The following is a 12142-nucleotide window of genomic DNA, read 5'->3' on the forward strand; positions in this document are numbered from 1 at the left end:
ATGAAATAAAACAGCAATAGACATCATTAAACATGCAGTCTAAGTGAATTTCCAGCCTAAGTGTTAATGGGGCTGTGCCTGGGGGGTTGAGAACGTGGAGCCAGACCTCAGGTGGCCCATCCTGTCTCCACCACTTACTAGCTATGTGACCTTTGGCAAATTATATCACCTCTGTGCCGTCTCGGCCAGTTCATCTGTAATATGGGAATAACAACAGAACCCACTCAGAAAGTGTTAAGTGTTATTACTACCTTTCTTTCACAAAGCTTTTTCAATAATTTCAAGATTTCATGCCTTTCCTCTTCTCCTAAATATTACTGTAAGGTAAGGGGAAAAATGATAAGGCTAATACTCTTATTTGATAAATGGTCTTTTGTCCTATCCTGCAAAAGTCCCCATTGATAAGAATTATTACAGCACATTCGCAGTGGGGAATTAAGGCTTACTAATAGACTAAATATGGCCACACAGCCAGTGACAAAAATAAGGACGCAAAATCAGGTCTTCTGGATCCTAAATTCAGCAATAACCATTCTGTTGTGCTCCATTTTCTCTGTCCACCACAGCATGCAGGGAGGAATCTAGGTTGAAAGGTATTGATAGAGGACTGTGAGCCCCTCAAGGAGAAGAGCCATGTCTTAATCACTTCCATAGCCCTACTGGGGTAGGCTATGGCACAGACCTGGCACCCTACAGGTGTTCTGTCCCAGGCTACTCAGTGAACGAAGACACACGCCCTACGGGGTGAAAAGCACAGAATCAAGCTCAGTGAGGTACGAGCCACTGGCTGGATGCTTCCCCATGGCCCTATGATTCGCACTGAGCCTCACGTTCAAAATCACACAAAACTTTTCACATTTTCTTCCAGACCTGGCCCCAGAGTTCTGCTCATTGCATTGTTTTCCTAAGGGCTGAACCAATCCTATTTACCAACCTTTTATTTTTCTAAGTTCTAAATGTTTCCTTAAAATCAGTTGCTATTGATCTCATAAGCCAAACATATGTAATATAATTATTTAAAGCATTAGCCAAGGTAAATGTTTAGAGAAACCTGAAATATTATTAGTTCAAACGTTGGACTTACCTAGCAATCTATGTCATGAGCTTTCTTTATTTACTTATTTAACATTGTGCTTTAATGAAAGGAGTTAGTTCTTTATCCCAATGTTTAATTCATAGCAGCAGCTTTGAATATTTATGAAGTTTCCTGTCATTTTTGTTTAGTTAATAGACTGGATGGTTCAGTTCGCTGGCTAAGAGAAGGCAATGCAATTTCGGCCAAAGAAGAGCTCTTTGCCTTCTGAAAATTGTGCTTCAAGAATGCAGTGAAATACAACTTTTCAACAATTATACGGTCGTTGGTTCCCACGTGCTACCATGAGTTAATCAGGTAGCTCTCTCAGCCCGCACCCCTCTTTTGCAGGCCTCACAATACGAAGGGCCCCTTAGGCACCTCATCAGTAATGACAGACTCTGACGGACGTGACTTCACTACATCAAGTCACTTCTAGACTCGACTTGGAGAGAAAGAGAATCTATCCTCACCTGGTCAATTTCCACAGGTGACTTTTTTTTTTTCCTGGTCTGCTAGAAAACGCATCTCTCACCCAAGATTTTTCCACGTGTAAAATGCGATTTTATTACAGTATTTCATTCATTGTCATTTCCAGAGAATGAATAGTTTTCTAGACAAATGAACTTTTGAATTTAGTTGTTTTATATTTCTTGCATTTTTTTTTTAAATGCAGAGCAAAGAGCCATAATTTAACCTTCTCTTGATAATTCAGGTCCATAACCCTAAACACCTATTTTTGTATTGTGTACAAGTGTGTGTCTGCTATTGATTTTCAGAGTCCTCAGTCAATCCTGAAACAACACCTCATCCACTGTCCTTCAGCTTCCTCCAAAGGTGTTCTGTTCTGTAGCAAACTGCCAACGTGGGCCTCCATGCCTAGTTTCTGGCCTTTAGTATTCACAGAGCGGTGTTACCAGACAACCAAAGTCATTACAGAACAAGAATTTACTTGAATTAAACATAATTCAATAAGAATCCAAAGGCACTAAATAGAGACTTAAGAACTAAGTATCGGTATGCATCTAGGATATAGGCTTTACCAGTTATAATTTTAAAACTATGATCTTAAAAATTTCTGCATAAACCCTTAATGTTCAGTCTCCAAAGTTGGGTGATGGAGTATTATTAAATTTCTATTGTATATGATGGGCCCAACAAGCCAGAATCTTATTTATATAATAACTCAAGCTATCCTGAACGAGTTTGTCAGCAGCACCAATAATATAGAGCCACTTAAACTCACACCTAAATTAAACGCATTTATACCTTCAGGGCACATTAAGTGGAGTCAACATGGTCTTCCAGAAAAAACCCCAGCTCCAAAAGTTGAGTCACCAAGCCAAGTCTTAGCATGCCACATAAAATATAACCTGTTTCCTTGTATGAGAAATAGGAATCAAAATATCTACCTCAAAGAGATCATTTGATAAATAACTAGAGTATATTTTCTGAGATACAGTGGGTACACAAACACAACAAGTAGTAGCTACATTTTCAAACTGAAGCCCATTGAAGATTATGAAACCTGATCTCCATATTTAAGAGGAGAAATCTGAATCTGCTGTGAGAGATCATGAAGAATTAACAAAGACTACCTGATGCTGTAAGAAAAAGGAAATGAATAAAAAAATGAAGTCAACAGAAAACAATGTATTTTTACATAAAGCTCACTGCTTATTTACAGAAGCAGGAGAGCATAGAGTAGAAATGGAATTTAAAGTTTATCTGCTTAGACACCTGCCTCAGAGTGATGAATATAAATATTCATTCCATCAACCACGCTGAGGACTTGTGAAAAGCTTACATGCCCATGCCTTCCAGGAGACCTATGGATAAATGGTTGTATAGGTGAACAGATGCATATATGCATAAATACAAGAATACATTGATAATAATTACCAAAAGCATGGCATCTTAATAGCTAAAGTATTATTTTATATATTGTATCTAATGTAAATTCACAACCAGGGAAGACTTAATAATAAAGTTAGATACTGAACTAGACCCCAAAGAATGGGGTAAGACTTCCTTGGTAAACAGGGAACAACAGAGAGGAGAAATGGGAAGGTCATTTCAAGCTTGGGGCACAACATGAATAAAGTCAAGAAGGGAGGTGAGCACAAATGTTAAGCAGAGAATAAAATAAGAGAGGAAGTCTTAAGTCTCTGAAATATATAGGAACTTATATTTTATTCCACTTTTGAATTAACAACTTAAAAGCCAACAATGTCTTCATTTTTTTTTAAATTAGACTCTAGTGACCTTCATTTACAACCCCTTCCATCTGTTGAGATATAGACTGTCACTATCCTGATAGTCTGGGAGCATAAGTCATCTCTTCAAGTCAAATGGTATGTATTCCTTTACTTTTCCCATTAGGTATAAAAACAGATTCTTAATTATGTATGGTAAAATCTGGAAACAACCTAGATGTCTACCATTACAGAAATGGTTGAGTAAATTATGATGCATCTTCACAATAAAGTATGATGTATCTATAAAAAAGAATGAGAAATATTTCTGTATATTACTATGGAGTGATCTCCAGAATATACTAAGTCAAAAAAAAAAAAAAAAAATTCTAGGTTGAGAAAAGTGTGTATAGTGGGCTATCTAAGAATGGAAGGATAAACCATAAAGTTAAAATGAAAAGGAGTTTACCTAGAAGGTAAATTTACTTGTAAGGGGAGGGAAAGAACAGAATGATGGCTCAAAGACAGAAGCCAGACTTTTAATGCATCTTGGTTTTAAATCTGACTTCTGGACCATGTAAATATTTTACATGCTTATAAACAAAATTAAATTTCAAAAAAGAAATCCTTAAAAATTGAAAATAAAATGAAACCATTAACCCAACCAGGTATTCAGTTGGTAGCTTAACCATACGGAGAATAACTATCCTATGCAGCCTAAAGCACAGTCATTTTATTATTACAGCCCTTTTGGGATATATCTCAAGGACACAAACAACTGACGAAAAGAAAAACAAGTTTAAACTGTTTTTCTAGTAATCATATTGTTGATAGCAGTGGTAGTATTGTTATTCTGAGAATGCTGGGCATTAACTGAGGATACAACAAACAAGTAATTATATGTGTTCTAATTATATCAGCTGGGGTATCCTGACAATGACTATTTCGGCATGGAAGAAAGATAACAGATGTACTTCTGGCCTTTGAAAAGGCTTTCAGCAATGACCAGCCCACAGAAAGGAACAGTCCTAGAGTCCTGATCATAGTTACAAAAGTATACTTCTACTAAATGGAACCACAGTTTCTTACAGAAACAGGTAATTCTAGATCTAGAGCAGAAACTATAGTAGATACAGCAGATACCATGGGAAACTGTGTCTAGGGTCATGTCAGGTCTACATCTATGAGCTAAATTCTGTTTTTGCAAGAAAATTAAAATACAACAACACTAATTGGTCACTAGTGAAAGATGCGAAGGAAGCAAAACAATGAACACTGGAAAATAAAAACCGTTTTGAGAAACTTTTTCTTAAAAGAAGTATTCAAATTAATAAATGAATAAGAGAAGAAATGAAAACATCTTGTCAACATTAATAAGCAAATGGATCAAGCATTAATTAGCAGCAGCTGCTAATTTCACAAAAAGAGACAATCAGCTATTTTGTGTCTCTTGATACATGATCACATATGAAATAATCTTGATTAAAAAAAAGAAAAACAGGGACGCCTGGGTGGCTCAGTCGGTTAAGCGTCTGCCTTCAGCTCAGGTCATGATCCCAGGGTCCTGGGATCGAGTCCCGCATCAGGCTCCCTGCTCCGTGGGGAGCCTGCTTCTCCCTCTGCCTCTGCCTCTCTCTCTCTATCTCTCATGAATAAATAAATAAAATCTTAAAAAAAAAAAAGTAGATAACTCAACAAAAAAAAAAAAAAAGAAAAACACACTGAATCTGCTAAATCTATAGTCAAACAATCTCTAAGAAACAGAAGAACATGAGGAATTAGAGGGGGAAATTCTCTACAACTTAACAACCAGGTTTCTTCAACAAATAAATTTTGAGGGACAAAGAGGGAGAAAAACGGATGGAGAGAAAGAGAGAGAGGGAGAGATTAAAAGTCTCAAAAGACATATAGACCAATTGCAATGCATAAACCTTATTTGGATCCATATTCAAACAAACCTGAAAAAAAATGATGAAATTTGTGATACAATTTGAAACTCGAACACTGACTGGATATTGGAAATTAAGAATTGTTAGCATTTTTTAGGTACAATAAGGGGAATCTGGGCACATTTTTAAAAAAACCCTCTTTTAAGACGAACCATGAGAGACGATGGACTCTGAAAAACAAACTGAGGGTTCTAGAGGGGAGAGGGGTGGGAGGATGGGTTAGCCTGGTGGTGGGTATTGAGGAGGGCACGTTCTGCATGGAGCACTGGGTGTTATGCACAAACAATGAATCATGGAACACTTTATCTAAAACTAATGATGTAATGTATGGGAATTAACATAAGAATAAAAAAAAGGGAAAAAAAACCCTCTTTTAGAACTACATACTGATATATTTATAGATGACAATATGTAATTCAGAGATATGTTTCAAAATAACACAGAATGGAGCACTGGTAGGGGGTATGGAGAGGTGAGAACTAGCCGTGGATTAATGAATGTTGGGGCAAGTGGGGAAGTACTGGGAAGTTCATTACACAATTCCTTTTAGCTTTTTTAGGGTGTGAATTTCTACAAAAATAAATAAATACATGTATTTTTTTTTTAAATGTAAGACATATTCAGTAGTAACAAGAACACTCAGTACATGGAGGCATTTGCTACTAAAAGAAATCAGGGCTCCTTGAAGAAATGGATTCTTTCAAGTCAGAGAGAAGAAAAGTATAAAGTGAGCCTGGAACATATACAAGAAAGCAAAGAAGTCAAAGAATGACAGTGTGTTAAAATGACACAGGAACCAGCCTGGAGGGCTCCCAGGGGTCAAATTTAGGCAAATTTGAAAGAAAAATAATGATGATTTATAAAACATTGAAAAAAGGAAGCCCTCCGTCCATGGTGATATTCAAAAACAAAAAGAGAAAAGGGAGGGCAAGTATTACAGAAGATTGCCAACCAATCATAATAGAAGGAATAAAAAAATCAGAAAATCACCATTTCTCAAACACTAGTTTAATTACCGTTTCAGGCAAGGATCACTGGTGGGCAATGGTTGTTACTGACAAACAGAATATTCACCCAGTCCCAAGGATCACAAATTAGTATTAACTGCACATAGGAAAAGGTATCTTCATAAGAGGGAGAGGTGGTGAACATCTCCTTAATGAAGGAGTCAAACTTCCATCACCAATAAAGGGACCGTGTGATGCCATGCCTCTCTTCTGATGACGCAATCAGAGGCATAAACCTCATCTAAGCAGTAGTTTGGCCAAAAACATTTAACTTGAATCCAGTCATGAGGAACAAAGTCAGAAATTTGATTTTCACACTTCAAAAATATTAAAGAAAAAGCAGGGGACATGATTTAGATTCAAGGAAACCAAAAAGATATGACATCAAATACAACGTCGGACCCCAGAATTCCAGATGGGGGTGAAAAAGGCGGAAGCTATAAACGACAATATCGTGACAGTTGGGAACATTTTAATATGACCATATGTTAAATATAATTACTGCTTTAGTGTTCAATTTCTTAAGTATTATAGCTGTGTTTGTATGCCTTTGTTAAGCTAAAAAAAAAAAAAAGTTGGGGGGTGGCGCCTGCCTGGCTCAGTGGGTAGACTATGGGACTCTTGATCTCGGGGTCGTTGAGTTCAAAACCATGTTGGGCATAGGGCTTACTTAAAAAAAAATAGTGAGGGGTCCCTGGGTGGCTTAGTCAATTGAGTGTCCAACTTTTGATTTCAGCTCACGTCATGATCTCAGGGTTGGGAGATGGAGCCCCCGCTGGGCAGCTCTGCGCTCAGTGGGGAGTCTGCTTGAGAGTCTCTCTCTCTCTCTGTCCCCCTCCCCACACTCTAATAAATAAATCAATCTTTAAATTAAAAAAAAAGTGAGTTCATAGCTGATAGCACAACATATAAACAGAGAGATGTAGAAAGAGGAAAAGCAAAGGCTGCAAAATGTTAACTGTTAAATGGGTCTACATTAATCCTGCAGGGGTGTTTGCTATACTCTTCTTCCAGTTTCTCTTCTGTCTGTTTGCCTGATCTGAAATTTCCAAAATAAAAAGCTGTTGAAAAATACATTCTTCTCTTTTAGTGAAATCTGAATAGTATACTACGTACAGGTAATGAAGTGTCACTGTCTTTGCTCTTCTGGGCCTTCTCCTTGGAGCTCTCTTTCTGATTGACTGCTTGCTCTGCAAACGATACCTCCAGGTTGATATCTGTTTCAGAGGCAGGTGCCTCCTCAGGAACCAGTGGAATGAGCTCTTTTTCACCAACAAGTAGGCTAGATGCCTGGTCTGGGGAAAAAAACCAGAAGGTTCAGTTAATATATTTTCTTTCTTTTTTTTACTTCTTTACATCAACTACATAAAAACCTTTGGGAAAAATACTATTTACTATAGTCAGTAATTAGTGGATACTTTAAAAAGTTTACTCCAAGAATCCTACCAATGGTGGATGGAGGGTATAGGAGGGAAGGTGGAGACTAGAATCCATAGTTCAATTGTGGAATCTTTCTCTGAGGTCACAATTCTTAGACTGGGTTGACACATCCAACATTGATAGATGATCTCAAACTCTGAATGAGAAACCTTACAAAAATTTAGTAAACTTAATTGTCGTTTGATTTTACAACGGGGGATTAAAAGCAAAAGCAAAAAAAAAAAAAAAGGCGGGGGAAATTAGTGATACACCATTTCAGTTTCTCAGAGTGAAACAGATTACTGGAACAGACCTCTTCCACACCCTGCATTTCCTTTCTGGAATGTTATCTACCTATCAGAGGAAGAATTCCAAAATAAGAGTTAGTGCCAGAAACTTGCCACAGTGGGAGTCAGGTGTGGAAGTACCTGGTACAGGAACCAACAGGTTTTGAACCCAATTATATCAAAGACTATTAAGGTTCTCACAACTATAAGCCTAGTCAAATAAATTCTGGATATTTACATCAACATTTTAAGGCTATATAATTAGTTTAATATTGTTTTTTGTCTGTTGTTAACCTTCTAGGAAAGAATTAACATTGGCAAGCTTCTTTGCTGAAAACACTAGCTTTAAAGTTTTGAAGAAAATAGTTCTGACATAATTCGGTAAGTTTTTGGTTTAAACACAACTCACATTAGAGAAACCTTGGAACCAATGACAGGATTACTGTTTTTTTCTCATTGCAGACTTTTAAGTCATGGTGAGCAGCTATGTATTACAAAATAAACTTACGTAGTGCATTCGCATGCTTCTATACTAACACCACAAGGTGATAGAAGGTAAAGTTAATTTAAAAATTTAATAAAGGCATGCCATATCTATACGTGTGCTATTAACACTGCTGCCTTCAGAAAAATATGTTTATAGTCATTTAAATTAAAAAAATATGTTTTTGTTTCACCCAATAGAAAATTAGGAATAAATACAACTCTAGCCTCATTACTTCTGTTTGATAAGCAGGGCGGGCCTCTGGGCACACGACCTGTGCTGTCATGGGCCTCTGCGTTCAGAAGGACCCCCTTCTGGGTTTAACGCTTTGCTGTTGCCACCTTGGAATCTCAACAAGAAGTCCCACATTTTCAGTTTGGGCTGGGCCCTGCAAACTACATCAGTGGCCAGGTAGTATCTCCCAGTTAAAATAATAAGTAAACACTGACCAATGCCAATTCCAAAAGTAAGAATGAATTTGAAGCTCCTTGATGGTAATTATCTGCTGCCATCTACGGCACATTTATATACTATTTATGTTGCTATTCCAAGAGCCTGTGACAAATTTTTTAATTAGGATAACTAAACCGTTTTACAATCAATTTTTAAAGTATTAAACGTCAGAGCACAGTTTTAGTTTTCCTTTCCCACTGGCTTCCACTGTTTTATGTTTTACTGTGAGTATGTATGTTGGTTTCCTAGGAAACCATTCTGAGAGGGGGAAAAAAAATGATTAGCCATTTTCTTAAATTAGAAGCTACCTTTCCAGAAGCAGAGTGTTTATGGACAAGAATTTTAAAACCATTCTTTTTTTTCCCTCAACACACCCATATCACCACTGCCCCACATAAAAAATGTCCTGTGTTGGCTGCTGGAGGGGAGGGGGATGGAGGGATAGGGTAACTGGGTGATGGACACTGGGGAGGGTATGTGTTGTAATGAGCACTGGGTGTGATATAAGACTGACGAATCACAGACCTGTACCCCTGGAAAAAAAAAATCTCCTGTTGATTTCAAAACTGAGAAATTATAATTAAGTTACAATATATTTAATATATACGAATTTCCTCCAAACTGTGGCAAAAAAAAAAAAACTTGGAGCATAAGAACCTAAGAGTTCAAATGGTAGATCAAGTTAAGGTAGATAGTAGGAAAAACTGTTTCAGGGGTAATAGGCATTGTTACAAGAAATGGATGGTGAATTGGCTAATAAAAATATCTATGAATCAATGATCTACTCTCATAGAGAAAAGTTAACAGAGAATTCTGACATAAACCTTTGACTCTTAAAGTCCTAAAGTGTAAACAGTATAATTTCTTTATTCTCCTTTGGTTTTGAAGCGAACAATAGCTCTGGGTTATAAATATTTTACACAACTCCTTAAAGTTTTTCAACTGTTCAAAATATTCCAAAGTGCCTTTATTTTTATTTATTTATCTTTTTTTAAAGATTTTATTTATTCATTTATTTGAGAGAGTGAGAGAGAGAGAGCACATGAGAGGGGGGAAGGTCACAGGGAGAAGCAGACTCCCCGCCGAGCAGGGAGCCCGATGCGGGACTCGATCCCGGGACTCCAGGATCATGACCTGAGCCGAAGGCAGTCGCTTAACCAACTGAGCCATCCAGGCGCCCCCAAAGTGCCTTTATTTTTAAAAAGAATTATCCCTCCTCCAAAGAAATCAAGAGGAAATAAGTAAATATACATACCAACATGAAAGTTTTAAAAATTATTTGGGCATTATTAATGTTCTAAGTGTATGTATAAAAATGATGGGCCATTCGCATACAAAGAGTTTTATAATTTGATGAAAAGAATAATACTTAGCTGATCAATTTGAAATGTGATAACCCTTGCAACATTAAGACTGCTGTGACTTTTTCATTTAGAATAAATATCTCTCATTGAACATACATAAAAACCCAAGTGTAGGAAAACATTTAAAATAGACAAGGTCATCCACACCTTCAGATTTCAAACAGAATGAGCTCCATTTTTGAACTCCAGACAGTGTTTTCCTGTGCCCTTCATTCTAAACCTTTCAGTATGTACATGGCACTGGCTAATTCACGGACTATCAAAAGAATATGGCCTTGCCTACAACAGGTGCAGTGGTAAAAACTCAGTGACTCGGATGCTGTTACACATATTGTCTTATTATTCTGATCGGAGGCTCTAGGCCTGCCTCCATAGCATTTGGGCAAAAGCAGATGTAAATCAGGCAAGTTTGTCATGTTTTACTCAGCAGCTGCAAGCGAGCCTGGAAAGTACTCTTATAAGGAACTTGTCTTCCAGAATTTCTGTTTATAGAGCCTACCACCTCTGGCAAGGGAGGAAAACATCAAGCAAGGACAATGTTTTCCTCAGTATTCATTTAGCAATTGCCAGGCACCCTTCCCCAAAGCATACGGACATTGGCACAAAAGGTTCATCCGTCTCTCTCGATGGACCTAGCTCTCTAGCAGGCCAGTACTAGCCCTTCCAGCTGGCTCGCCGCTTCAGTGTTTGCTGGTCTGCAGAGCTGGGGAAACACCCAGTGATTTCATTCTGATATAAAAATATACATACAACTAAAGAAACCTCCACATAATAGCAAGGGCTTTGATAGAAAATATAGACATGTCTGTGTCCATACACAGACATGCACACACTTATTTACTTATTTCTAAAGGCAGGGGTGCAGGAGAGAAGTTCTGAGAAAAGTATGGAAGGAAAAATAGAGATACTGATGTTCCAAGCCTCCCAAATGTCCCATGTAATCTTGGACTAATCCGATTGTGATGAGAAGGCGGGAAACACTTCCCAGTCCTCCACAGTCGGCCTGATACTCCTCCCCTACTACCTCTAATCCCAATACAACACTATTAATGGTGTGAGCACTCCAGGTGCCAGGTCTGAAGAACATAAACAAAACAAGGACGAGTCCCTGAGCTGGTATCTGGCAACCACAGACTACCTCTGTTACAGTTTTTAAATAACACAGTAAGGATTAAATTTTTAAGGTTCATTTGGAATATTTTTTTTCTTTTTGCAAATAAGGGGAAAAGCTACAATTAAGTGCTTGATTAAGTGCTAACGAAATCTTAATACTTATTTTCACCCATGGTATAGAAGAGAAAAAGTATGAAAAGAATTATAATGAATTCCCCAAAATACTGTTTTTTAAGCCTTTATAAACTTTCTGAACTTAATTTATGAATTAAGAACTTATGATCTCAGAATGGAGTTCCAAATTCTTCAGCTCCACTCACCAGCTGTATGGCCTTGGGAAAGGGACTTCCTATCTCTAAACCTCCGTATTGTCATCTGTAAAACGGGTTCAGAACAGTACCTACTATGTAGGGTTCTTGAGTAAATTAAATTAGGTAAACATCTTCACAAAGTACCTAGAACATGGTAAACAGTTGGGAAAACTGGCTATGCATAGAGATGTCAGAACAGAGCTACACAAACATCCAAAAAAAAAAAAAAAATCAAAGTCCCACTATATTCCCAGTCTTATGTAATTATCTATTTGGGCACTTTATATTAGCATTTTAACAAAATTTGCTTACTAGAATTGAAGGTGAATGTTTTAAAAGGTTGTATCTGTTTGTTATGCTAATAAATAGGAAAATACAAGAGAACAGGTCCAACGTACCATCTTTTCCTTGATGTGTGTTTTCATCTGCTCTGACTGACTGTGAGTTGATGCCATCTGGAGCCTAAAGATAGAAAGTGGGCCATTGAG

The 12142-nt window shown here is 37.4% G+C and overlaps 1 protein-coding gene across 5 annotated transcripts in view; it reads right to left on the minus strand.

The window, feature by feature from the left end:
- Positions 1-12142, minus strand: part of ARHGAP18 (Rho GTPase activating protein 18) — a 192486-nt gene that overhangs the window by 38931 nt on the left and 141413 nt on the right. For all 5 annotated transcript variants that reach the window (XM_064598090.1, XM_045865520.3, XM_064598092.1 and 2 more), the window contains exons 4-5: positions 12053-12116; positions 7340-7518 (exon numbers count right to left, since the gene is read on the minus strand). In XM_064598090.1, coding sequence (XP_064454160.1) covers positions 7340-7518; positions 12053-12116 — 243 coding nt within the window. The remainder of the gene's footprint in view (positions 1-7339; positions 7519-12052; positions 12117-12142) is intronic.

The sequence above is a fragment of the Mirounga angustirostris genome, unplaced genomic scaffold (genome assembly GCF_029215605.1).
Source record: "Mirounga angustirostris isolate CCGP_5_RB_7025 unplaced genomic scaffold, mMirAng1.0.hap1 SCAF_8, whole genome shotgun sequence".
Taxonomy (NCBI): domain Eukaryota; kingdom Metazoa; phylum Chordata; class Mammalia; order Carnivora; family Phocidae; genus Mirounga; species Mirounga angustirostris.